The 15,542-nt window shown below is 46.7% G+C and overlaps 1 protein-coding gene across 2 annotated transcripts; it reads left to right on the top strand.

Annotated features, from left to right (window-relative positions):
* The first annotated feature begins 1,492 nt into the window (after positions 1-1,492).
* LOC116080037 (alpha-1-antitrypsin 1-6-like) lies at positions 1,493-8,884 on the top strand. 2 transcript variants are annotated; one of them, XM_031356257.1, is made up of 6 exons: positions 1,493-1,631; positions 2,300-2,387; positions 2,940-3,568; positions 4,945-5,218; positions 6,051-6,198; positions 7,012-7,302. In XM_031356257.1, exons 1-6 carry the CDS (start codon positions 1,580-1,582, stop codon positions 7,201-7,203), a joined length of 1,383 nt encoding a protein of 460 aa, XP_031212117.1. In that variant the 5' UTR covers positions 1,493-1,579; the 3' UTR covers positions 7,204-7,302. The 2 variants fall into 2 exon arrangements, with proteins under 2 accessions (XP_031212117.1, XP_031212118.1); XM_031356258.1 differs by lacking the exon at positions 1,493-1,631 and having other exon boundaries at positions 2,306-2,387; positions 5,110-5,218; positions 7,012-8,884.
* Positions 8,885-15,542: the final 6,658 nt, after the last annotated feature.

Raw genomic sequence — 15,542 nt, 5'->3', positions numbered from 1 at the left:
TTCAGACCACATTTAAGACAGGTCAGAAACAAGCATACAGTGACCATGTACTAGCAAAGACATAAATAGTTAGGCATATATTTTAAATTACCTTTTCTTAATCTGAATAGACCTTTGTAACCTTGAAACTTCATCATCATATAAAGAATATTTTAAACCAGGCTTAAATCACATACACAGGATGTTGTAAAATATATATATATATATGACTTTGAATTTCTAACATCATCACACAAAAATCCATACCAACTTAACCTATGAGATTTTTTTTCTTTCTTAGTCTAAAGGAGACACAATAATAAACAGAGAGCTCATTGGAACTAAGGTGTTTTATAATTATTGCTACAGACAGACAGACACCCAGTGCCTGACTTCCTCCAACAAGGAAGTTCCTCACCTCCCCCAAAATGGTGTCATATGAATCCATCCACAGGTCAGGCCATAGATGAAGTCAAAGCCCTTACGACCTATCAGCTCTAGAAAAACCCTCAGACACACTACTAGCTGTCTGCCTCGCCAGTTCCCTAGGGCTTTCAAAGTCCAATCAGGATGATCATCAGAACCAACCAACATACCCTATGCTCCAGCAATGTCACCTCTCTTTTATTCCAGAAGGAATGAAAGGATGATGAAAAGTATGTTCACATTCCAGTTCAGGACAACATGGTAGACGCAAGTTGGAATAAACCCCTAAGCCATGGGTCTATCAATAAATGATTGGACAAGAAAAAGATAGGCAAGCATCCAGTGGAATATTGACCATTCGTTTAAAAAGGCTGAGAGCTGTGTCTTCATGGAGCGAGTGTAGAACATGCTGCTACCAGATGACAGCCTCTGCAGCCTCAGGACCCTCGCAGGCCTGCCAGGCACAGTATGGTAAAGGTTAGAGAAGCAGGAAGTGCTGTGTGCATGTATGCTTTCCATCTGGGTCTGGGTCTGGGTCCGTGGCTCTGTGCGTGTATTTTAACATGTGCATCTGGAAGGGTATTACATGAGTTACATGGATCATATGTACACAGGAGGATGAAGGGATTTTTATCCTCCCTGTCCTCAAGGTAAAGCCAATCATCCTTGGAGTAGACGCCAGCATTTCTCTCTCTGCTACCCCAAAGACCTCTTCTGAAGCTCCAGCTATTATCCCCAGTCTGTCCTAGACAACTAGGCTTGAATGCCATGCAGCACAGGTTCTAGTATGCACACGAGGCTTCCCAGGCCGGGACTGGGAATACTCACTGACTTCTGGCAGGTAATGATTATTGAAGAAACCAAGGCTTGGCATAAGTATGAACCCATGACCTCTCAGCCACTCCCAGAGGTAGGCTGCAGTAGCCACAGGGCTCCCTCTGTCTCCCTTCAGAAGGGTTGGCACTGGACAGTTCTGCTTCACTAAGTCAGTTCAGAGAAAGATAACCAGGTGCTGAGGTCACAGCCACACATGCCACGCCATCTTCTGGTCAGGATTACAAGCTGCCCAAGGCTCTCCTCCAGCATGAAATGTCAGGACACACATAGGGACTGAGTGTCCCCCACACTCTGCTGTGCCTATAAGTCTCCAGGGTGAAAACTTAAGGGGAAGTCAATGCTGCATGACCAGTCCACGAGCTTCTCACTGCCTCCACAGACGCTACTCAGTAAGTCTGTAACCCACCTCCTTCTGAACCCATGGGGTGGGCACTGCCCACCTTACTACCGGCCTCCATACGTCCTCCACACAGAGCAAGGTGAAGCAGAGATTCAACCTCTGAGGGCAAAGACCTTGTTCTGGAATCTGAGCATACAGAATACACACTACTGAACACTGACTCGGGCTGACCTGGTGGTTTTCCCTCCTTGAGGAGGTCCTGGGCTGACTCTGGATCTCTTACTTTTGTGTGGTCTCTACCTGGGGTGGAGGGGACTAAGGAAACCCCTCAGGTAGTCCTATCCATCTCCCCCATTCCCACACACAGTATATTCTTGGCTTGGGCATCCTTCCACACCCAGTTCCATGCCCCTCTACCCAAAGTCACAGACCTCAACCTCTGCCCGTGAATTCAAGGACTTATACAATTCCACACACAACTCTCTTAGAGGAGAAAAATGGGCTTTAAAAAACAACAACAACAACAAAAACCTGCTACCCTTAAAGAGTGTTTCCCAAGACTCTATGGACAGCCCAGGACCCTAGGCCTCTGTCTGCCCTGGGGCCATCTGCCCTTGATCACCTGGGAAGAACTTCTGATCTCCAAGGGAAGATACGCTCATTAATTCCTCACTGAGCTGTTGCCCTTCTAACCCCTCCACCCTCTTTGTCATTTAGGCTCCTGCTCTGGTTCCGACCTTACAGTACTCAAGCTGGTCCTAAAAGCTGAAGCAAACCTACAAACTTCCCCCACGATCACATCCAGGTACCAGTAACCATATCTGTATTTATATAACTAATTCCATTATGTTTCTGTTTGTAAAATGAAGCTCAGAAATTGATCTTTATTACAGGTCATATGGGTCCTAGTGACATGGTTTTTTGTTAAACGGGGCAGTTTCTCTTGCATTGAATTATTGTCGATGGGAGTGGAGTAGGACCCAGACAGCCTGCTTTGTATGCGACCTGGCTCTGCCAAAGTCCCTGCTCATGAACCTTAAACATATTCTTTAACCCCTCTGCCCTATTATGTTCTTTCTCATCAAGGAATGGAGAACTGTATAGCTCCCCAGCTGGGACTGAGAAAGAAAGGCAAAGTACTTTTCTATAACAGGGAAGCACAGACCAGGAAGACATGACCTGCCCTGAGAGGTATCCCTAGGTCTTTCAATAATGAGGTTATAGAAAGTGCCTGGCCCAGGTTGGACACACAGCATAGGAATAGGAAATGGTGGTTGCTTCTACACATGTCAATCATTGGTTAGTGGAAGTTGTCATGGCTCTGACACAGGGCTGTGTTCCTCCCTCTGTCTTGCAGGATGACGGCACCCCTTTTCTCCCGTGGACTCCTCTTGCTAGTAGGCCTGTGCTGTCTGCTTCCCATAACCAAGACTAAATATGAAAAACTCTCTGAAGACCCAAACATTGATCCCTTCCAGTGCCGGAAGGTGGCTCTTACCATCTGCAATGTCTCCATCACCTTGTTCAAAGAGATGGCCCAACTGTCAGCAAATGGAAATATTTTATTCTCCCCTATTAGAGTCATTGCTGCCATTTCAATGCTGTCTCTGGGAGCCAGTGGAAACTTAAGCAAACACATCCTGGAGGCCCTAAGGTTCAACAAAACAGGCTTGCCTGAACCTGAAATCCACAAGTGTTTCTGGTATCTGCTCCGTGCCATCCACCAGCCTGAAGAGCTATCACCACTAAAAAGTGGTAGCAGTGTGTTCATCCACCAGGACCTGACACCAGTAGACAAATTTGTGAAAGGAGTCAAGGACCTATACCACTCTGACATAATCTCCATCAACTTTACAGACAGCCGTTTAGCAAAGACACAGATCAACAAATATGTGATGGAGAAAAGCAAGAAAGAAATAGTGAACATTGTCAAGAACCTGGAGAGTGACACATTCCTGGCTGTGGTGAACTACATTATCTGGAAAGGTAAGGGTGTGTCACTTGGCTGAGCTGGCTCCAGGGGATTTATCCAAATAGATGCTCACATTCCAATGTTCTGTCTCCTTGGAATCTCAAAATGTAAGAGGGTAGGATGCATGTATGTATCTTTTTCAGTCTTTCACCATTAAACAGCACACTTTCCAGCAGCCAATACGTTTGGAGGATGACGTATTAAAGCAACCCCTGGGCTGGGCTTGACAGCCTATATACAAATGCTCTTTTGCAATCTGTGCGAGTGAAACAAGAGAATTTGTAAATGTCTTGTATTTTACAAGTAAATAGTAGCTCAGTGTACATAGGGCAGTTCCCATAGGATATGAAACAGTAAGCACTGTAGAGAGAGTCAGCTTTGGAGTCTGAAAACATTGGCTTTAAATGTGGCCTCCATCATTCATTTCCTGTCTTCACTGGACAAGCCATTTTATCTGTCCATGGTTTGACTATCCATTTCCCAAAGGTAGCCCATTGCTCTGAGGTAATGAAAGAATTAGTGAGGTTGCACAGTGCATGGAACTTTGTGGAGCACATACACTTGATCAACTAAACTTTACCTCAAGCATGACCAGGTCCTGCTTAGAATTGGGAAGGTCAGGAGCAATGACCTTAGGAGTCTGTGGCCTGGGTAAGAACTCAAGACTAAGGGCTCTTCCTCTTCACCAGAGCTCCCTCTCCTCTGGGCAAAGTCCTGCTGGACATGGCACTCAGACCACAGCTTCCTTCCCTTCCCGTGATCCCTTCTTTTCCAATGAGAACATGGGTCAGGGTATCTGAGGGGTCTACTCATTCTGATGACCTCAACGAGAGGTTCCCAAACCACCTCCCTGCTCTCATAGCCAAAATGGTCATCATCTTATATAGTATCAGGGAGACTGCCCAGGCGTATGCACTGTATCTGTGGGCTCAGGAAAGGACTCAAGGTACCATAAAGGTTTGCCTTGAAAATCGACTAGACCATTGTCAACAAAGGACAAGGAGCCTCCGAAGGAAAGAAGGGCACATGTGACTTAGGGACCTCTGGTTATTTGCATTTTTTATCACTTAGCATCCCCAGAGGAACCATTTAATAAACACAACATTTTTTTTATTTAACATTTAAATAAAATAAAAATATTTAATATTAAAATAAAATATTAAACCTTTTTCCAAGGTACTTTACCTTTGGATTCTATCAGAATATACCCAGATTCTACACACATCTTAAGTTCAAGTGACTCTCACAAAGCTCGTGTGCCCTATTATATCCATTCCTATTCTACTTTTAGCTCATGATACTGGGGCTCCAAGAGGAGGCTCCTTTCTTCAGATATACTCACACAGACCTACGCCCACCCCTGTCTGACAGTCTTCTTCATCCTTTCCAGCCAAAATCGTCAACGACTTTGGCTGCTGGTCCGTCAAAGTGAAGGACTACCACTTAGGATACGGAATGACAATCAAGGTACCGATGATCCATACCGTAGGCATGAAATACTTGTTCCGAGTCGAGGATTTGTCTAGCATGGTGCTGATGCTTTCTTCGCTTGCAGCCAACCTCACAGCCTACTTCATCATACCTGATATAGGGAAGATGCACAAGGTCGAACAGCGTCTGACTTACCCACACTTCCGCCGGATGAGACGACAATTATCACTAAGGTGATCCCCCGTCCCAGGAACTACCCAGAGGCACCCAACCTCTGTTCATTAAGTAACAAAGGCCCTGGAAGACTGGCCAGAATCTGGGGCCACAGCCACTTTGAGCTTCCAAGCAGACTCTGTGTTCATTTCTGTAATGCAGGCCAGGTTCATTGACAAAAACAGTGCTCAATATAAAGAGGTAAACACGTTGCCCTTGGAGAGGTCACACCCCATATGGACATACTCCATTCCAGAAATGCAGAGGCCAGCACAGGGACCACAGTTGTAGTGTATATTATGGCTGAGCCAAGAAGATGAAGATGACTCTCAGGTCCTGACCACATTAAAGGTTAGAGGTGAAGGTGGACAGTCCACGAGGGTGTTTTGACCACAGGGGAGGAACTTGTATGGAAAACCTCAGGAAAGAGAGCCCAGGCCATGACTATAAGAGACTCAGTTGTTCTGACACTCTTGCATGAGGTGTATTGGGTCCTTAGAGCCCTGCTTCACCAATGCTTCTGGTGCTCTGTAGACAAGCCTGGGCCTTGCTACCTGTTGCATGACATGGGGCTACATGAAATGCACACAGGCAGGCCCAAGTGAACCATAGGCCCTCATCAGTGAGCAGTTGTACTTAGTTGCACTGACTCCAACTCTCTTGAGGGGTCATGTCTTGGGGAGATATCTGGATGAGTAAGAGGGGTGACCAAACACTGCAGGAACATGGTTCCATGTGAACACCCTGAGTCTGCCTGAAGGGTTTCTCTGAGGAGATGGCATTTTAGGGACCACCAGTATAAAGGTATTGGTTCTTCCACACTAAAGAAAAGCTTCCTTTTCTACACACCAGGCTGGTTGATTTAGAGACACCAGAGCTGTCATTGTTTGAGACCCATGACTTGGAGTCAGTGATGAACCTACTAAGAATCGCCTATGTTTTCAACAGTGGCGCCAACAGCTCAGTGGTCATGAATGACACACTTCCTAAGTCCCTCAAGGTAAGGTCACCTCACAGTGATGTTCCTGTGTCTGTTTGAGTCAAATAGGGTAGAGATGCAGCTCAGATGTGAAGCTAAGGATAGCTAGCAGAAAGGATACAGACCAAGGCAGGGCTGAGCTCCTCCAGAGGGACCTTTGGGATTTATCTGGAGGATGGGGTCAGAGGTCAAACTGCAAAGGGAGATTCTGGTGCCTCAGATAATAAAAGTAGCTCCCCTGAATTGCCTCCCTGAACCTCAGTCTCAGTTGCCCAGTCCAACTGAGACCTTGGGGTTCAGTTTGCCTATATTTATACAGAGAGGATTGGGCTCACTCCCCTAGGACATTATCCTAGAATTTTTCCACCTATAGCATTTAGAGCAACTCAAGAGTCTGAAGTATCGAGTTTTCCAAACCTATCACTGGTTAAGGGAAATTAAAGGTAGTTCAGGATGGGTAAGCTTTGTGTCTGGACACTCAAGGTCATCTTCAGACACCCTATCCCCAAAGAGTTCACAGCCGTACACTAGAAAGGGGACCCTTGAGCCAAAGTTGTGAAATACAAACGGCCCTCCCACTGTATCTAAGGCTATGAGAGATAAAGTAAGGAAAGGAGCAGGAAAGGGAATGGGCCAAAGCAGGCAAAAGCTAGAGAGAGAGGGAAGAAGGGGCTTTGGGTCACCACAATGGAGCAGGCTAAGGGCTGGGCAGTACCATAAAGGGTAGATACAAGCCACTGGAGGGGCTTTCTTCATACGTTCCACATGTGATCTTACCCTAGGCCAGAGTAGGTGTCGCCTGCTTCTGACGTGCTTCTGCTTCTCCTCCTACAGGTGGTAAGTAAGGCCGTGCTGACCATCGATGAAAAGGGGTTAAAGCCTGGTACAAACTCATGCTTTAAAGTGGATGAATCAACTGAGATAGGTCATCGGATCCAGTTCAACAGACCTTTCCTAATCTTCATCCAGGATCACACAAATGATGTCCCCCTCTTTCTAGGCAGAGTGGTCAATCCCAAAAACTAACTACTCTTGGAAATCAGTGTCTCTCCCAAGAACCATGTTCCCTTCTGGGTAATATTAAACACGGGGTAGTTTCACCCATGCCTGAGTGCAATCAGCAAAGCCCTCTCCTTGTGGTGTCTGTGTCTTCCTGTGTCCCCCGAGGTATGTGGGGTCTCCAGGTCACAATGCATCGCAGCGTCTCCTGCATCTGTGTTTAGGAGATCCCCATGAGGTCCCATCTCCAGCACTGAAGGGAGAGGGCCATGTCCCCTTCTGGTTGTACTGTGCCTGGCCTTTCTCACTAGAACTTTCCTGAGAATGGCTGGAGGAAATAGTTGGTAGAACTCTTCTTCCTCAGGACTGGAGCAGGACCCCAGCCTCTGTCGCTGTCATTCCTTCCCTGCCAGAGGGGACTCACAAACCCTCTAATGAACAGAGAGGTCTCTGTGATTTCCCTCTAGCTTCTCCTGCCAATCAGGCCACTGGGCACAAAGCCGCTTACTTTATTCCCCTTGTCCTTGCTGACTGAAGCCATGCTGTATGAATGGCTCTAAAACATCATAAGGATAGATACCTACATGAGAAGGACACCTTTACTTTCCCTAGGTCCCCCTGAGATCTTCGTGAAGTCATATTCACCTGACCCTACCCCATCTCCAAGCTCTCAATGTAGTATTTCAAGGATAAATATAAATCTAGTGCTTCATAGTAGATCTCAGGATTCACCCTTGTCATCAGGACCAGGCAGTCTGCCCCAGCCTCCTCAATCCTTGTTATGCCCACCCCCCCCCCCGAAGAACTCCAAGAATTGCTAGTCCTATGCAACATAAGAAAAAAGCCTTTACTCGAGTCAGATCACAAACCTCTCCCACTGTGCAGGTTAGAAATGTGATGCTCGCTGCTCAAGTGCAGGACTTGGGGTTTTTTTTATACATGCATATGCATAATCAGGGATCCTTGGGCCTTGGGGTTATGTGACAGGGGAGGTGACAAGAGGAAGCCATCCATCAAACCTGATGTTGTTTGTTCAGACAGTACAGAATTGTGCAGCTGGGAGGGGGGACTCTTCTGACCTGGGAAGTAGCTATCAGGAGCTAGTGTGTTTTTACAAACTGGCCACCGCTGTCTGGGAACACTTAATTGCCCTTCTCTCATGGCCCAAGGATGGGGCACTTACCTTTTCAAGGATGTTTGGTCCTTGTTTCTCTCAAGGACAGGAGCCATCTGCACTGGAAAAATATGAGTTATCAAGGAGAGTGCCAACCTGCGTGACACAGAGACTGGGATATGTTGCCTTTTGTCTGTTCCCAAAGCTGGCATCTGCTGCTCCCCTGGTGGGGGGGGGGGGGGGGAGGAGAGGTGTTGGAGGGATTGTTAGGGGGAATAAGGGAGCACCACCATGAAAGGGGGAATTGCAATATTCTGGCACCAGGCTGGGCCTTCTCTGTTCGCCCTTTATGAAAGGCTGGAGGCTCTATGCTGGGAGAAGGGGGGAGGGGAGGGGAGTGGTGGGAAAGTGCAGAGGCAACTTTCCTGAGTTTCTTCTCCCTCCGCCTTGCTAACCGCCCCCACAGCAGGCAGAATCCTCTTCCCAGGAAATGCCCAGAACACTTCTGTGCTGTGGGAGTGCTGCCTACTTCAAGCTCATCTGAAGATCCCCATACCCCAATCCTAACTCCCTGAATAAAGGTGGACAGAAAGCACTGGCTTGAATCATAATATTGTTACATTTTAGATAAAAAAAAAATAATCTCTGTCGTAGTTGTGTGATTTCCCAGGACTCACTAACACACACCAAGTATTTCTCTAAAAGCGACACTTCTCCTTTTACCAATACCCTAGTGCCTCCAACCTCCCCCAACTCCATCAAAGTTAAGACAATCCTAATGGCTGCACTGACTCTAGACTGAAGGGTGTCAGGACCTGGGCTCTAGACTGACACACACCAGATGTGTGACCTCTGTGAAATGATCATACTCATAGCCTCCATATTCCTCTTGGGGATGATAAAGTCTATTTTGATTTGGTATGTGTTTTTTTTTTTCCATCTCAGTAGCCCATGTGCTATTGCGAGGGATGGTGTCCTTTTGTTGAGAGTATTCACTAGGAGTCAGACACACACCCCCCAAGGAGGTACTAGAGAACATTCTTTCCCTGAATGTCCGTAGTAGCACTTCACAGATCTGATGAGAAATGAGGCACCCTTCTCTTCGTTGGTAAACTGAAGCCAAGCAAGCCAAATTGAGCCATCGCTTGCCAGTGGTTATGGGGCTGCTCACCTGGACACAAGGAGAAGGGGTAGATAGGGTTTTATGGTGGGCTAAAGTCTGGCACTTGTCCAAACTTTATGTCATTCTGGCGTTGTTTTAAAATGTCTCATGCTGGAGCACTCTGGCCTTGAAGAGCTTAGAACATGATGTTTCTCTGATCCTTGCAGCTGTCACCGGCAGCCAGGGAAAAAAAATCATCGTCCTTGATATTTGACATGAGTAACAGAGCAAGGTTACCGGGTGACAGCCTGCATTATTTGAACAGCTTTTCCTTCTGTGCCAGAACTAGGGCTCTGGGGAGAACGTCGGCGTGTTCCCTGTTGTGTTTGTGTGACCTCCAACGAGAGGTCAGGATGTATGTGCACGCGTGTTCCTATTGGCATATCTGTATGTGATGTGTGTGTGTGTGTGTGTGTGTGTGTTTCTGTCATTGTCAGCCTTTGTGCATACCTATGTCTGTGTTAGAGAGCATGTGTCTGTCTGGAAGGCACGATACCTGGAGCGGGCGGACATGGCAGGATGAAGGGCCTTTCCTTTCTCCCCCCTCGAGGCAAAGCTCCCTTTCCCTGGAATGGACACCACCAGTCTTTCACTCAGCCATACTAAGGACCCCTTCCATGGCATTAGGCACTCGACCCATCTCTGTTCTGTTCCAAACAAATAGACTATAGGGCCCCTGTGCCGGGTCCTCGTGTGAGACCTCCCAGGGCAGGAGTGGAAGCATACGCAGTGACTGCAGGCAGCTAGCTCTTTCTGAAGACACCATGGCTCAGGCACAGCCATAGGCCCCTGATGAACTTCTTGCTCTAGTCTCAGCTGCTCCTTGAGGTGGACTTGGGTAGCTACAGAACTCTCTCCCTTCCCTGATTCCAAAACTTCTAGCTGCTTCTACTGCACCAAACGTAGAGAAGATCCAGGCCTCAGGCCATGGCAGCACATAGCCAGGCTCCCAAGCTGCCTTAGGCTATCCTCCACCAACAGTCCCCTGGGTAAAATAGTCATGAAATGCTCTCTTTACTACTCAATCTGTCATTCCCCAGAGCTACAGCACGAGGGACAGTTGGTGCTGCACATCCCACCCGCATGTCTTCTGTTGGCCTTGGGATTCCTAATTAGTACATCTTTCACCAGCCTCCTCCTGAGCCCACAGGGGAGGGGGCTAGTTACCAGCCACCCACCTATATCAGCACACTTTGTACAAGAGGGACTCTGAGGCACCCAGATTCAGTTGTGACAGAGCCAGAGAAGGAACATAGCCTTCGTCTGAGCCCTCAGCACATAGTGAGCCTACAGGTGAGTGCTGGGCATGCTGACCTAGTGACCTGCTCCAACTTACAGCACCCTCCAAAACCTAGGCAGACCCTGGGCCTACTGCTCCCTGGTCTCTGTTGGCAGGGGGTCTGGGGCACACGGGGCACCTGCTTCTCTTGTACTTGCCTTACCTGTTTCCTGACCAACACCTCTGGGTCTAAGCCCAGTCAAGTACCCACACCTGGCCTGGGATTGAATGAGCCCTAACCTGTCCATCAGTTCTGGCTGATTAAAAAACACAGTTCCCCAGACTGCTCCTGTCCTTTGTTTTCTGGGCTCATCCTCCTGTCCCAGGGAGCCTTTGATCTCCTGCTGGGAACTCCAGAAAAGAGGGGCAGGTGTGTTCATTAACTCTTCAGATAACCTGGCTGCCCCTATGCCTCCCTCTTCCCTCTTTCTTATCTGGATCCATGACCCCATCCTTCACCTTTGGTGCCTTCCTGTTCCCTGGCCTGTTTCTACTGTTGTGTGTCTTACCTCACCTTAACTATTTCCAGTGTTTCAGAAATGAAAGACAGCCATGGCAGAAGGACCCATCTGGAGGTGATCTGGGACACATAACAAACAGTCTTTAGGGATGTGTTGGATCAAGACAGTCAGAGAAGACACTGGAAGTGCCAGAATTAGATCAGAGAACTAGACAAGAAGGCTGGCAAGGGGGGCACCTTAAGAAGAGGTAGAGCCAGTTCAAGTGGTAAGGACTAACCTTCAAGGCAGACATGGAAACACAGCAAGTATAAATGTAGAGAGGTACCAAGGAGACATAGCCTTTCTTAATAAGGCTATCCCCAGAAAAGAACTGCTGTTGGACTTTACAAAGTATAAACAGTATATGGGGGTTAGTGCCATTCAGCGTGCCGTGACAGAATAGCCATTGTGCATATATGTGCGAAACATCACAGCTCCTGAAAGAGGCTGAACAGAGCGGACGGACTGATGGCTATTCCTTCTGTCATCATATAGGACAACAATCAATAATCAACCAGCAATCAGATAGATGATCAGGAAGCTAAGATCCAGAAGTCATCTAGAACATTCTACCAACAACATCGCATACACTATCCTCCAGTGCCTATGGACTGCTGTGGACACTGGGAAAATGGGATGGGGCCATGAGAGGGAAACAGAGGCTTTAAGGGGGAGAAGGGGTGCGGATTAGAGCACACGTATGGTATGATAGTGAACTGGGAAATACTGGAGGTGAGAGGATTTAGAGTTGAAAAAAAAGGAAGAAGAGCAGTTGGGTAGAGAGTGTCAACCAAGACATAATAGGTATGAAGATGCCTCAAGGAGACCTACTACATTGTGGGCTATTATAAAATAGTATATTACATTTCACAGTAAAATATGTGAGATTCAAATATAAAGAAAAATGAAATGTCATAAACAGTGAACTGAAAATCTTAATAACAAGTATAACCATCATTTTAAAGATTTCTTTCAAACTTATTTATCAGGAAACAATAAGCCTTGAGGAGAAAACCCAGCAAATGACAGATGAAAGAAAGCAAACTTAGAAAAGAGAGAAAGAAAGAAAGAAAGAAAGAAAGAGAGAAAAGAAAGAAAAATAAACAGATAGCCAGTGGAAATTTGTAAGATTTCCTAACTTTTTGAAATTAAAAAAAAAATGTAAATCCAATTTAGATCCTGCCATTGCCCACTTTTCTGATCAGCACAGATGCATGGCATTGGTGTCCATTGCTATGAGCAGGTAAGATAAAGACACTATCACTCAGGAAGCCCATGCCTGGGAATTTACCACACAGGACTATTAACACACATGACATTCAGCACCATCCAGCACTATTCAAAGAGGGGGAAAATCCACATGGAATCCTTTTTTATAACTCAGGACAACCCTAAACTGAAACATGATACAACATTTTTATGAGGCTCTGCCTGAGGCTGGGAAGGCGGCTGGGTGAGTAAAGAGACTGCCTCGCAAGCATGAGGACCCCAGTTTGTGTTTCCAGAACCCACATAAGAGCCGTGTGTGGTAGCATGTATGGCTATAATGGCAGCGTTCCTACTGCTAGATGGGAAGTGGGGGCCAAGAGATCCCTAGAGGCTTGAGAACCCCCTAAACTTTCAGCAGCCAATAAGAGACAGTGTCTCAAACAAGGTAGAAGAAGAGAAAGAGGAGACACTTGGGGTTGTCCTCCGACTTTCATACATGTAGCACAACATGCATCCCCACTCTCAAACATACGTACCACATACACATGCAAGATTTTATAAAAGATTCCATGGTGGCTAGTATGGGAAGATTGTTTAAAGCTAAAGAAAGTCTAGTGAAAAGAAAGAGTACATGTATGTTTCTCCTGTGAGCACACATGTTAATTCACCTGACAACTGTTACAATGTTTAAGCATGTATTATGTGCCAGAACAAGACAGAAAAATAAGTGTGTCAATAGGAAGGATATGGCTGAGGGACTCAGGCACATACATCAGGTGCATGTTGAGGGGAAAGGTGACGAGTTCCATTGGGAGGCATGCTCTTCTGGATGTGGGGAGTGGCCAAGGCGAGGAGCCTGCTCAGATGCAGAGGTCAGAAAAGACAACTCCCGGTGGTCCCTTTGCCCACAGCTAAGATGGTATCTGAGACTCACTGTGGGTAAAAAAAAAGTGATCTGTGTAAGTGATCTGGGAGAACAATAGGGCAGGAAGAAGGCAGAGGTGGATTTGCCATGTTTGAAGTTGGTGAACAGGCAATTCTCTCGGAGCAGTGGAGACTATGCCAGGGTGGGAATACACCATGGCACTTCCTTCTCTAACATTAAAAAAATAATAACATAAATTCAAGAAGTAAATGGAAGGGTTGCTGGGGAAATAAAGGGCCGAGGGGTCAGGATGTTCCAGGAGGAAGGATGCTCCAGGGGCCAGAACACTCCAGGGGACCAGGAATACTCCAGGAGGAGGGATGCTCCAAGAGGAAGGATGCTCCAGGGGCCAGGATACTCTAAGAGGAGGAATGCTCCAGGGGCCAGGATACTCTAGGAGGAGAGATGCTCCAGGGGCCAGGATACTCTAGGAGGATGCTCCAGGGGCTAGGAGGCTTGAGGAGGCAGCTCTCTTCTTACCCAAATGAGGACTTGGCCTGCAGGACCTAACTTTATCGTGTTACCAGGAGAGGGCCCTTGGTTAGGGTCAGGTGTTTTTGGAGAGTTTTTAATTAGTCTTCACTGAAGGATGTCTCAGAGCCTTTAACATATTCCCACCCAAGTAGGAAAAGAGAGTAGTGTTCCTCAAGTGTCCTGATCATGAAGGCAACTCCTTCAAACCACCTCTGCCTTTGAAATGGAGACACTCAGACAATGCTGCACTTGGGAGGCAGAGGCAGGCAGATCTCTGAGTTCAAGCCCAGCCTAGTCAACAAAGTGAAATCTAGGATAGCCAGAGCTATACAGGGAACCCTGTCTCTCTCTCTCACACACACACAGACACACAAAAGGTTTATTTTTTATTATTTTTAAGTGGTGTGTGTGTCTATCAAGCAGTGAAGACTGGAGTCGATGGAGGCAAAACTAAAGGTAGTAGACCCCAGACCTCTCACCCATTGCACACATTGTTCTTCTGCCTGTGTATGTGTTCCCTGTGCTCAGAGATACTGACACAAATGGCTTCAGAAACCCTCTGCCCCCAACATCATCACAGCAGGTGGTGACACTCTACTGCCCAGTCCTGGGCATTATAGGGAGGGCAACTGAGGTCTAGAAGATGAGGTGAGTGGTGAGACCATCCATGGAGTTGGTGGCCAGACCCTCAATTGCATAACCTCACATCACCTTGAGCCTGTTAATATTAATCTACACTCTAGGCTAGGGAGGCACCAACAGGATCCATTCACTACCCTCATACAGTTGTTTTGTTCATCTCATTGGCAAAATCACCTCACTTTCTTTTTTCCTTTTTCACAGTAATCATGCTCAATCCTCCAGAATTGTATAACATCACTTTGTGTACTGTACATGAAGATACAGGTTCTGACAATGCTGATGTGGATTAATTATATTTCATATGTTGACATTCTTACCTACAGTAACACAGAACAAGGACATATTTTAGAACTAGGGTCTTCCCAGAAGCAATCAAGTGAAAATGAGTGTGTTGGATGCATTTTAACCTAATCGGTACTCTTTTAAAAGGGGGAAACTGGATGAGAAGACATGGACATGGGTAAGTCACTTGAACACAAAGTGGACCTCAGATGAGGCTATTGAGGGATCACCATGGATGAAGAAGACCACCTGAGAGCTAAGGAGGGGTGTGGGCAGAACTGAGGATTGAATTCTGTCAATAGTATGTCTGGCTTATGGGACTGTACAAAGGAATGAATTCCAGGTGGTGAGCACCCAATCTGTGGTATTCCACGGAGGCTACAATATCACAGTAACAAAGTCTTCAGAAAAGGAGGAGCCTGGAGACTAACATGTCCTAAGTAGATCTTTGTCCTTGAATTTGAGGATCCATGTAAGGAGTGCATTCAGTAGAGTTTGGGAAATGGAGGTCCCTCTTGCAAAGTTGGGAACCTAGGAAGTGAGCATGTACTAACATCTGCCATGGGAGGAATGAAGGAATAGATGAGTGTCATCCCCTGAGATCTGAAGGGAAACTCGTGTCCAGGACTGAGGCAGTAAACATGGAGTTATTATCATGACTGACTTTGGGCACCCAGTGGTATTTCCAAAATGAGAGCATCCAAGAAGAAACATTTTAGTTTGGGGTCCATTCCTTGAGCTAGCCACTCATGAACTGTGTCTTACTGGGTAATACACTT

Source organism: Mastomys coucha, unplaced genomic scaffold (genome assembly GCF_008632895.1).
Source record: "Mastomys coucha isolate ucsf_1 unplaced genomic scaffold, UCSF_Mcou_1 pScaffold6, whole genome shotgun sequence".
Lineage (NCBI taxonomy): Eukaryota > Metazoa > Chordata > Mammalia > Rodentia > Muridae > Mastomys > Mastomys coucha.
Note: the sequence above shows the minus strand (reverse complement) of the source record. Positions and strands in the feature narration are given on the sequence as shown.